Source organism: Taeniopygia guttata, chromosome 37, assembly GCF_048771995.1.
Source record: "Taeniopygia guttata chromosome 37, bTaeGut7.mat, whole genome shotgun sequence".
Taxonomy (NCBI): Eukaryota; Metazoa; Chordata; class Aves; order Passeriformes; family Estrildidae; genus Taeniopygia; species Taeniopygia guttata.
The window spans coordinates 7,190,647-7,203,014 of NC_133062.1; the positions used below are offsets into that span (position 1 = coordinate 7,190,647).

General features: G+C 53.5%; 1 protein-coding gene across 1 annotated transcript in view; it reads right to left on the reverse strand.

The window, feature by feature from the left end:
• The window catches only part of LOC121468898 (olfactory receptor 14J1-like), a 38,086-nt gene extending 27,327 nt beyond the window's left edge, over positions 1-10,759 (reverse strand). The window contains exon 1 of the mRNA XM_072921601.1: positions 10,660-10,759. Coding sequence (XP_072777702.1) covers positions 10,660-10,759 — 100 coding nt within the window. The remainder of the gene's footprint in view (positions 1-10,659) is intronic.
• Positions 10,760-12,368: the final 1,609 nt, after the last annotated feature.

Here is a 12,368-nt window from a genome sequence, read left to right on the forward strand (position 1 = left end):
CCTGTGCCTTTCAGGTCCTCGAGTGCCTGGAATTGAGTGAACGCGATGCTGACAGAGTCCTGCAAATCTTGTCAAGGCACCTGAGGAGCGAGTGCAAGGAGAGGCGTCACCTGGCGCTCAGGGCCCTTCTCGAGCTCATCAAGGATCCCTCGATGGTGAGAAGGGGGCAGGGGCAGAGGCTGCACTCAGGAATGCAGTCTCTTGGGCTTGGCTGGGCTATGGGCGCTGGGCCAGCTGCTCCCAGCTCTCCTGCCTCCCGCTTCAGCTGCCCAAGTGCTTTGGAACAGCCCTTTGGCCTCTAGGCCCTGCAGCAGCAGGATGGCATTTCACAAACTTGTGCTCCTCACAGAGAGAAAAAATGTTGAGCCTGACTGAAAGTCTTGTGGAGCTCCTGTGGGATGCAGATGGAGAGATAGTTAGCATGACAGTCATGCTCCTCAACTTTATCATCTTGGACAAGGACATGCTGATAGCCAGCCCCATCGCACTGCAGCTGGTTGAGGCGCTCCTGCCGCTCCTTGACCACGTAAGGCTCACTGCCCCCAGCCACGGCCACTGGCTGCTGCCCAGACACTTTGTGCCCTGTGGATTTGCAGGCCTGCACCAAGCTGAGCTCTGTGCAGCCGATGCTGAGGTCTTTTTTTCTTCCCTTCATACAGGACAATAGCCAGGTGCAGCCGCTCTCCATACTGCTCTTCCAAACATGGATGACTTTTCCACAGGAAAAAGAAAAAGAGACTTTGAAGACACACGTGCACCAGAGCCTGCTGCCACTCTCCTTCCACTGCCATGATGAGAACCAGCGAGTGGCAGAGGTGAGGACTCGGCAGCTGCTGCTGTTCCCCTGGCAGGGGCTGGGCTGCCTCCTGCCCTGGCACCTCGCAGGCTGCAGCCTCCTCCAGGCCTTGGCACAGGGACGGGTCCTGTGCCCTGGGCTGTGGGGCCATCTCCGCGTCTCTGCTGCTCTCCAGGCTTCTCAGGAAATGCTGCTTTGTGCGGCCGAGTTCCTGAAGAGGAGGGATCTTGAAAAGCTGCTGAAGAACCAGAAGCTGTGGAAGTTCACCGAGTGCCTGGTAAGGAGGGCCGGGAAGCCGCAGCCCCAGCCTGGAGAAGCCCCCTGAGCGCGGTGCTCGGTGTGCGGGCTGGCAGCTGTGCCCCTGCCCGCTGCTGCAGCCCGAGGCCGCGCGGGCTCTGCTCCAGGCTCCTGCGGCCTGAGCCGGGTGCCGATGGAGCCGCGGCCCGGCGGGGCTGCGGGGCCAACCCTTCCCTCCTGCCGCTCTCTGCAGCTGGCAGAGGACAGCAGCAGCGTGGCCGAGCACCTGCGCCGGGCCCTGCCCTACCTGCAGAGCCCACAGGAGCCCCTGTGAGAGGCGCCGTCAGGTTCATGGGTGAGCCACGAGCCGGGCCAGGAGGGCGTGTGGGCACAGGGCTGGCAGTGCCGCTGGCAGGGAGCTGTGCCGCTGGGCCTGACAGGCTCTGTGTTCCCAGGGATGGCTGGGCGCTACCTGAGGGGGAGGAAGGCAGAGCTCCAGCTCATCTCTGAGGGTGAGTGAGGGAAGCGGGCTGCCAGCGGGGGCTGCCGGGGAGCTGTGAGCCCTGCCCCAGCTGCAGAGAGCTCTGCTCTCCTAGGTAGAGCACACAGAGATTTCAGGGACACGTGGGGGATGCGTGGCCAGCAGCTTCGGGCTGATCCCCTTGGTCCCTGATCCCTCCCGGCCATGGCAAGAGCCGGCTGGGATGGCCCTGGCAGGGGGGGCTCCCCTCGGCTCCCCGCAGAGTCGGGATCTGACCGTGGCTCTGTTCCTCTCTCTTGCAGCCCTTCCGGGCAATACAGAGTGGGCAATACTCCATCTTCCAGAAGGTGCAAGATAATACAGCCCTCTGTGATGTCACACGGACATCTCTGTGATGTCACACAGCTCTCTGTGATGTCACATGGACATCTCTGTGATGTAACACAGCTCTCTGTGATGTCACAGAGACATCTCTGTGATGTCACACTGACCCTGTTATGTCACACAGCTTTTTGTGATGTCACACAAGACATATCTGTGATGTCACAATGCTCTCTCTGATGTCACACTGATATCTCTGTGATGTCACACTATCTCTGTGATGTAACACAGCTCTCTGTGATGTCACACTGACATCTCTGTGATGTCACGCTGACCCTGTGGGGTCACACAGATTTTTGTGATGTCACACAGACATATCTGTGATGTCACAAAGCTCTTTGTGATGTCACACTGACATCTCTGTGACATCACACGGGTCTCTGTGATGTCACTTGGACATCACTGTGATGTCACACTGACACTATGAGGTCACACAGCTTTTTGTGATGTCACAGAGCTCTCTGTGATGTCACACTGGCATCTCCGTGATGTCACACAGACATCTCTGTGATGTCACACTGACATCTCTGTGACATCACACATGTCTCTGTGATGTCACACGCACGTCTCTGTGATGTCACACATGTCTCTGTGATGTCACACGCACGTCTCTGTGATGTCACACAGCTCTTTGTGATGTCACACAGCTCTTTGTGATGTCACACAGGACCTGTGATGTCACACAGCCCCTGTGATGTCACACAGCTCTCTGTGATGTCACACAGGATCTGTGATGTCACACAGTATCTGTGATGTCACACAGGACCTCTGATGTCACACGGCCCCTGTGATGTTACACAGATCTCTGTGATGTCACACAGCCCCTGGTCTCTGACTGTGGTAATTTATCTCTCTTCCAGCCCTTCATGCCATGAGCGAAAATGACAGCCCATCCTCCACTAACCTGGAAATTCAGGCAGTTTTTGGACAAAGATGTGCAGAACTAAGGTCATCTGCCGGATTCAGAGAACCAGGCTACCAAGCAGAGTACCAGGAGACCGTGAAGAGAGCAGCAGGACTCAATGTCACTGGAGCCCCAGGCACACCTGATGCTGGCCACAGCTGTGCCTGCTGCAAGCTCCCATAGCTGCTGCCTTCCCCCTCCCTGTTAACAGCTCCCTCCCTCCAGCCCTCAAACGCTGCCCATTCCCTTTTTTTGGCCCCCATCTCATCCCTTCCCTTTCCCTTCCATTAATAAACAGTTTGGTTTCTCCCCCTTACCTGCATCTCTGTGGAGCTGAAGCGGCACAAATCCTGGGCCCTGGGACACACAGGCCCCTGCTGCTGTTCTCTTCCACGCCGTGTTCTGTGCACACACACAGAGGATCGAGGGCAGATCAGGCTGGAAAGGTGCCTGTGCTGAAGGTGCAGTTCCACAACCCTGTGGAGTTGCAGATCTTGCTGTGCAGCCTGGAGCCCCTGGAATTTGGAAGAGCCAAGCTGAGTAAGCTCTGAAGCCAGCTGTGAGGGATTCCATGGCAAGCTTCCACGGAGGGCAAAGGAGCTTGGAATGCTGGAAGTTTTCAGGAATAGCTTCCTGAAGGCTCAGCAGTGCTCCATCCCCGCACAGGATCAGGGAGAGGGCAGAACCAGCGACCATCCAGGCTTAGCAGGGAGCTTTGGGTGTGCCTGAGGGCAAAGGAAGCAGCAGCGCGGTGCCCGAGACTGGGACGCGAGACCCTGCCAGTGCCCGGAGCGCTGTCAGGCAGTGCCGGGATCCCGGCTGTGGTTCTGGTGCCCACAAGTGAGGAATGGCAGCCCCAGGCTCAGAGCCAGTCAGAAAGCCAAGCAAGTGAGAGCAGAGGGAGAGCACCCTTCCAGTCTCTCTTGGGCATGGCCGCAAAACAGCCCCTGCTGCTTCTTCCTCCGCCTGTGTTTGGGCTGTGCTGGTGGCAGAGGCAGCCAGGCTGTGCTCTGCCTTCCAGAGCCTGTTGGGAGCAGGCATGGAAAGCGCTGTGTGCTGAGGTCAGAAATCCCCAGCATTCCTGCTGCACTCAGAGTTTGCCTCAGAGAGATGTGAGAGGCAAAGGATTCCCTGTGGCTGAGGGCAGGTGAGGGGCTGGATGGGCTTGTTCCCCCAGCACTGCTCTGTTCAGCCCCCTCTCCTTCCCTGAGCATCTCCCTGGGCCTGGACATTCCCTCCTGAGAGGTGCCTTGTCCCTGCCAGCAGAGCCCATCCCACCCTGTGTGCCCTCGGCCCGGCCCTACAGAAACCTGCCTGTGTGCAGGGCCCTGGCTGGGGCAGGCTCTGTGTGCAGCTGGGCAAGGGCAGCTCAGGAGAGCCCTGCTGGGCCCTGCAGAGGTGATGCTGCTGCTGTCCAGGGCTGAGGAGTGGCTGAAGGCCCTTTGGGAGGCTCCCAGCAGAGAGACTGACCACCCAAAGTCACAGTTCTGGAGTCTCTGTAAATGTTCAAACATTCCTTTGATGATCCTGTGTGTCCCTTTCAACTCAGAATGTTCTGTGATTCTGGGATTACAATTCCTGCACTGTTTATCTCATCCCCCTGTTTTCTATAATCAAAAGAGAAAAAAATAAACCCCTTGCAACAGTGTTAGAACAGGAAAGTAAAAACCAGACCTTTATTGGAAGATTCCAGGTGGCCCCTCAGGAATGGGGCACACCCAGCCCCTGATTTCAACAAGGTAATAAGGTTGATTAATTAGGATATTTAACAGGAATATCCAGTAGGAGATTCAGTTGCCCCAGTTACACACCCCTGGCTCAACCCATTGGAGTAGGTCCAAGGGCTTCTTTGCCCCAGTTTTATTTATGACTGCTTACATTGTTGTCAAAAACCAAAATATTCTTCTTGTAGGCACTCTTCCTGATAATAAAACTATACAATATTTCAGGAATTTATTTACACAGTCAGCTTATTGTTCTAAAATCTAAGAGCTAGGCAGGAAACATACTAGAGTCAGTTAAGGATTACAGTAAAATAAGAACATAATAGTAGTTTAATAGAGTTAATTAATTAATAGAGTTAAGTAAGTTTTATAGTTTTATAACTATATAATAGTAATTTATAGAGCTACAGATATCTGAAAAATATATAAAAGGCAAAATACTTTTCATCATCACCCCAAATTTCCCATCCTTCTCCAAGCAGGAAATTGAAAACACTCTCAGGAAATCTACTGATCTATACAGCAATCCCAGGCTTACCTTCTTTGGGAAGTGCCCTCCGGAGCTGTGCCCAGGCTGGTCTGGAGCTGGGAGCAGCCCTGCCCCACCCAGCCCCTCTCAGCAGCAGCACCTGCCCTGCTCAGGGTGGCTCCTTCCCCCCACAGCTCCTGGCCAGCGCTGGGAGCAGCTCCAGGGCTGGCTGAGAGCTGTCCCTGGCAGGCAGCAGAGTCCTGGCCCAGCACAGCGCCCTGGGCTGCAGGACCCTGCTCTGCAGGACAGCCCTGGGCACCCCTGGCTGCTCTGCACAGGAGACGAGCAGAGAATGCACTCACAGGGTCTGTGGGCATTGGGATGTTCCAGCTTTAGGAGATCACTCCAGGAGCTGCAGCTGCATTGTCCTGCAGCCAGAGGTTCCTGTGCCAAGGGCTGGCAGTGATTCTGCCCCAGGCACTTCTCAGCCCCTTCCCAGCCCTGACTGATTGAAGCTCTCTGTGCCTCTGTGCTGTGCCCGGGCTGGCTGCAGGCAGTGCCCCAGCCCTGCTGGGCTGGGAGAAGAGCTGCTCAGCAAGAGAAATGTGGTTTTGAAGCTCTGCTTGGTTACCAGGATCACCCTCTGTGCCAGGAGCCCGGCCCAGCTCAGCAGCACAGACACAGCACAAGGACTTTAATGACCCTCTGGGGCTTTGTGCTCAGTCCCTGAACATCAGGCCCTGAGAGGGAGCTGCAGAAACCTCTCCAGAACTCCAAGCCAGAATCCAACTCCAAAGTTTTTTGGACTTTTAATGGGTCCCACTGAGGGACACGACTGAGAAAGTGTCCCCAGGCCCCAGGCAGAGCAGAGAACTGGAGGCACTGATGACAGGTGGGGACAAAGAGAAGCCAAGTCTTGGTGCCCTGGGGCACAGCAGGGTCTGTGCCACCAAGGACTGTGAGGAGACACCTTGTCCTGAGGCCATGGGGCCTCCTGGCACAGCCCCAGCCAGGCTGGGCACTGTCACCCCCTGGTCCTGCCCTCAGCATCCCCCCCTAGCCCACATCCCAGTGGCCTCAAGGATCTGCTGGAAGGAGTCCCTGGGGAGCCTTGGTCAGGAATGGCCCTGGGGGCTCCTTCATGCTCCCAGAACTGCATTTCTTTTAAGGTATTTGGTGTTTCCCTTTTGATACAGAGTCTGTGAGAGGTTTGTGCAACCATGGCCCCAATTATCTGCCTTAAGGAGTCCCTTGAGAGATTTGTACTGACACTCACTGGGGCTCATTAATACTCTGAGATACTAAACTTTTTTCAGGTACTTTGGATTTTCCTTTCCACACTGAGAGGTTTTTGTGCCATTTTGAGTCTCCAATTCTCTCCTTCAAGGAGTCCATGAGGAGCCTGTGTTGGGGATGGACCTCAGTGGCACCCATTAATGCTTTGAGACAGTTTGGGGTTTTCTTCTGCCATTGACTCCTGGAAAGGTTTGTGCAATCTCCTCTCCGACCCTGAGGTTCCAGGGCTCAGCTCCAAATGCACCACAGGGATCATTAGGTTCAGGCAACTCCTGACAAACCACGGCTCTGCCTTGATTTCCCTCTGGTCTGGGGCAGTTCGTCAGGAAGTTTCTGTAGTGGTTTTGGTTCACCATTTTGGGATTTCTTGGGCAATATATCAATAAGTGTGGTGGGTTCAGTGCTGTCTAATTACCAGTGCACACACTAGAATATACTTACTCATTTCCTGCTCTTGAAATAGGATTAGAAGAAAGGCAAAGTCGGCTCAAAACTTTTAAATGGTATAAAGAAAAGTTTCTTAAGAGTAACTAAAAGACAGAGTAATAAGGATCAGAACTAAACTTTCAGAACACTTCCTTTCTCCATACAATCTGACAATGTAAAGAGACAAAATCTAAAATTTTCTGTCAATTTTCCACCTCTAGAATAGTCTTTCTTCAGTTCACTTAGGGAAAGAACCTCCTCTTGTTAATGTTATGGAGACTTCTCCACAAGAAAACAATTATCTCATGGCTTTTCTTTTCCATGAATAGCAGCCACTAGGAAAAATCTGCAATTGTGAAATCTCTCCCATTTTTTCACAGATTTTCCCACAGCTGTGTTTAGGGGACATGTCAATTTAAGTGGTATTAGTTTAAAGATGTGCTGTTTAAGAGCAAAGGTTCTCTTAATCTCTTTCTGAAATCATCCTAATCTCTGGGAATAGAGATCTTCTTCTTCTCTCCCTGAGGGCACAGGGTCTCATCACTCTGCTCTCTTTGTCTGTTCAAACACCTCATGGCATCAAGCTACTTCAATATTTCCTTACTTTAGCATGGAGGCCTTTGCTGAACAAGTCATCTCCCCATATTTTTCAATGCCTTATAGGGAAAAAGAGAGTCTGATGTATCAATGACATCCTTCTCCATAGCTTTAGCAGAGGATTTCAGCCCTGAGATCAAAGCATCTCCTCATCCCTCCCATCTGGGACTCAACTTCCTCTTCACTGACCTCGGTGTCTTCATGTTGCCCCTCTGTGTGCCTGCCCTGTGTCTTTTTCTCTCACTGGAGGGAGGATGGCAGCACTGGAAGGGTCAATATCTGCCCGGGGCCTGCAGATGGTTCCATGACCCCAGGCAGGCTTGGTGGCCAATTCTTATTTTTGCTGTGGTTCCTGGACATGAAGACCAGCTATTTTCCCCAGGAATGAAGGAATAGAGTGCCACTGTTTTAGGGGCAGATGAAAGGTGCCCACTAGAGGACAAGGCCAGCCAAAGCTGCCAGGTATTGTTCTGAGAGATACCTTTACAAATTGCAATTTTTTTTAGGGAAAGTACCACCAGGTCCTCACAGTATCACCATGGTCTCCATAGGAAGGGAACAAACGAACCCCAATGTTCCAGGGGCTGTGGCTCATCCACCAGAGGCCAAGGGCAGCCAGATCAGATGGTGCTGGCAGATTTTGTCCTTGGACATAGGGAATTTCAGAGGTGGAATACCAGTTTCGGACCTGGTTGCCTGGAGGTGAAGGACAGTTCTTTTACACAGGAAGAAAAGCATGGAACACCAGTGTTTCAGGGGCAGATGAAACGCGGCTATCAGAGGCCAAGGGCAGCCAGACCTCTCTGTCCTGGTAGCTTTTGTCTGAAAGCAACCCTTGGATAAAGGAACTTTGGAGGTGGAACCAACATTTTGGCCATTTCTGCATTGGTAAGAAGGACGGTTCTTTTCCATAGGAAGGAAAGCCCAGAGCCACAGTGTTTCAAAGGCAGAGGAGGAGAGAGGTGGCTCCTGAGAGGCTGAGCCAGTCAGACCCATTTGTCTTGGTAGCTTTCATCACTGAGAAATCTTTGGATCTAGGGAATTCTGGAGGAGGATTCCCAACTTTGGCCACCTGGTCAAGATGGATGGTTTTTCCCATAGGAAAGAAAAGCCCAGGTGAAGCCCAGGTGTTTTGGAAGAAGATGAGAGGTGGTCACCATAGGCCAAGAGAGTCAGACCTGTTTTTTCCTGGCACCTTTTATCTGGGGGAAATCCTTGGATATTCAGAATTTTGAAGGTGGAATCTCAGTTTTGGCCATGGGCACCTGGGCAGGAAGAAGAGTTCTTTTCATCAGCAAGGAAAGCACAGAGCCCCAGTGTTTCAAAGGCAGATAAGAATTAGCTCTTGGAAACCAAGGCCAGCCAGACTTGTCTCTCCTGGAAGCTTTCACTGGGAGAAATCCTTGGATATAGGGAATCCTGGAGGCGGATTCCCAACTTTGGCCATGGGTGTCTGGATGTGAAAGGTGCTTTTTTCCCATAAGAAAGAAAAGCACAGGGTTCCAGTGTTTCAAAGGCAGATGAGAGGTGGCCCCTGGGTGGCCAAGGCAGCCAGGTCTGTCTGTCCTCGCAGATTTCATCTGGGAACAATCTTTGCATAAAAGCAAAATAAGAGGAGGAATCCAAATGTTGGCCATGGGCACCTGGAGGAGAAGGACAGTTCTTTCCACAGGAAGGAGAGCACTGAGCCCCAGTGCTCCAGGGGCAGATGAGCAGCAGCCCTGGACATGCCAAGGTCAGCTGGACCTGTCAGGTGGCCCCCAGGTGGCCCAGCCAGCCAGGCCTTGATGCCTTGAGAGGCCACCTAGAGCAGAAGCTGGACAGTGTTACAGGAATAAAGTGGGGATTTATTCAAAAGGCCTTCAAAGGATTCACCTTGGGCAGTACAGGGGCCTGGCTGAGGGTACACCCAGGATGGACAACAGGTTTCCACACTTTTTTTATATTCTGATTCATTTCCATATTGGGGTTAATTGTCCAATTACACCTTCAGGTTATGCAGTCCCACCCTCCCAGTCTGCTCTCTTCAATTCGCTGTTGTTTTCACTTTTTGGGCCTGAAGCTGCAGTGGTGTTCTTGGCTCTTGGGCTGTAAGAGGATTGTTTTGTCTGACTACACTGTGAAGAGAACTTGCTGACACTCTGTATGAAGTTCAGAGGTACAGATACAGGACAGAATCGGGAAAATATGGAAGCGAAAACTCAAGGCATCAGCCTGTCCCATGTTCCCTTGGTTCCATGGGGACACACAGTGTCACAATGGCTCCTCCATGACACTCTGGGCTCCACATTGTCACCCTGGGCCCTTGGTTCCATGGGAGTTTCCCAATGGTTTCCTCTGATTCCATGAGGTCCCCACAGTGTCCCAACTGACCCATGGTCCCATGTGGTTCCCCAGTGTCACCAGGGTGTCCTTGGACCTGCCTTGTCACAGCTGACCCATGGCTCCATGAGGTTCCCCAGTGTCACCAGGGTGTCCTTGGACCTGCACTGTCCCAACTGACCCATGGCTCCATGAGGTTCCCCAGTGTCACCAGGGTGTCCTTGGACCTGCCTTGTCACAGCTGACCCATGGTCCCATGAGGTTCCCCAGTGTCACCAGGGTGTCCTTGGACCTGCCTTGTCACAACTGACCCATGGTCCCATGAGGTTCCCCAGTGTCACCAGGGTGTCCTTGGACCTGCCTTGTCACAGCTGACCCATGGCTCCATGAGGTTCCCCAGTGTCACCAGGGTGTCCTTGGACCTGCCTTGTCACAACTGACCCATGGCTCCATGAGGTTCCCCAGTGTCACCATGGTCGCTGTCAGAGGCTGGATGAGATCGATGTCCCGAGACACCTTGGGCTGAGCTGTCAATCAGTCACACAGCTGGGACAGTGTAAACCCAGCTCTGAACGCCCGAGCAATCAGAAGTCCCAGCTGGGGGGAGGCCCACGAAGGCCCAGGGGCGTAAAACCAAGGAGCACAAGGTCAGCCCCTGGTATGGACTCTGCCTCTCCTGGGGTTTGTGTCTCAGCCACACTGGAACCCCGGGAGCTGGGAGCCACATGCGTGTCTTTCTGTGGAGCTTCTGTCTTCCTGTCTCCCTCTTTCTTTCCTCTCCTTCTAATGCTCTTTATATGGAACATTTTTGGGTACCTGAACAACTTAAGTGTTTAAGGCTTTCCAGGCTAAATAGGCTAGTGAATGAAGTTACTGCTATGACAAGTGCTTTGTGTTGGATTGGTTTTGTATTAAATGCTTTCCCAAAGTTTCTTGTTTTTTGTACTTTGCCAGTAAAATTTTGGGGGGTCCCGAATGGGCGCTGAGGGGCACTTGGGGATCCCGGAGGGTCTGGGGGACACTTACGGGACAGATGAGGGCGGTACCGGGGCGGTTCTGTGGAACGCGGGGCATGACGGGCGTTGTAGTCCCGGCCCCAACGGGGCTCTATTGGGCTGCGGGGCATGATGGGAGTTGTAGGCAAAAGAAAAGATGGCGCAGGCTCCAGGTACCGCCCCCAAAGCCATGATCGATCCCTGACGCTGATTGGTTGGAGGCTGCGATGGGCGGGAGTCACGGCCAATGGGAGGCTGTGGAGGGAGGAACAGCCCATTCAACCCCTCCAGTCCCTCCCAGCACAGCCCAGTTCATCCCCAGTACAGCCCAGTACAGCCCCAGTGCCCCTCCAGTCCCTCCCAGCACAGCCCAGTTCATCCCCAGTACAGCCCAGTACAGCCTCAGTGCTCCTCCAGTCCCTCCCAGCACAGCCCAGTTCATCCCCAGTACAGCCCAGTACAGCCCCAGTGCTCCTCCAGTCCCTCCCAGCACAGCCCAGTTCATCCCCAGTACAGCCCAGTACAGCCCCAGTGCCCCTCCAGTCCCTCCCAGCACAGCCCAGTTCATCCCCAGTACAGCCCAGTACAGCCCCAGTGCCCCTCCAGTCCCTCCCAGCACAGCCCAGTTCATCCCCAGTACAGCCCAGTACAGCCCCAGTGCCCCTCCAGTCCCTCCCAGCACAGCCCAGTTCATCCCCAGTACAGCCCAGTACAGCCCCAGTGCCCCTCCAATCCATCCCAGTACAGCCCAGTCCCTCCCAATACACCTGAGTTAATTCCCAGGCCCTCCCAGTTCCCCCCAGTGCCATCCATATTCCGCTCCAGTGCCCCCCAGTTATCCCCACAGCGTTCCCGCCCATTGTGGGGCAGCGGCACAGACGGAATGTCCTGCGGCCCAAATCCCTGCTCCTGCCACACAGTGCCCAGCCTTCTCCCCCTCCTCCTCCTCTCCCAGCACGGCACAAATTCCAGCTCGGAGGAGGCTTCCCCAGAGAGGGCTCCTGCTCCAGCCTGAGTGTCCCTGCAGAGGAACAGGGCATCTTTCAGGCACTTCCACAAGCTCAGGGTTCTTACTTCATGGGGAATCTGGGATGAAAATGGCCTTGTTAGGAAGGACAAAAGCGGAGGGAATGGGTTGGAAATTATTAGTAAAAATGTTCCATTGTACAGGGAAAGTTCACAAAATCATTCCCTGCTTTTTTCCTTTTCAGATTCTTTCAGCCATCCACTGAGAGGACCAGCTTGTTCTGGTGCTTTCCATGCACTGATTGTACTCTTGATTTATATCAGTGCTCGAGAGGTGGAAGCTTCTAAACTGAACACAGAAACAAACTCCCTCTGTCAGCCCATTTTCATCTTCTACCTCACTTTCAAGATGTCCATGGGCATGTTGGAACGATTATCACACTGCTCTCCATTTCTGGCTGCAGGCTCGGGAGATTCTTTCTCTGCATTCCCTGACAATTCCTGGGAGCCTGTCATGGTTTCTTAGGCTAGAGCAATAACAGTGAAAATCTCACCCTGGCACAACTGCCCAGCCCACAAGGAAAAGAAAGAACAAGCTATAAAGTTCTTCAAATATTTGTCCCACTTTTCTGCAAGAGTCGAGCTGCACACATGGTGTGGGAAGCCAAGAGAAGCTGCAGCTGGTGGCACATCCTGTGCCAGAAACTGTTCAAAGCTTCCTCATTCTCCAGCAAAGGTTCTTGGAAAGAGCAAACAGGACTGTGGAGAAGATTC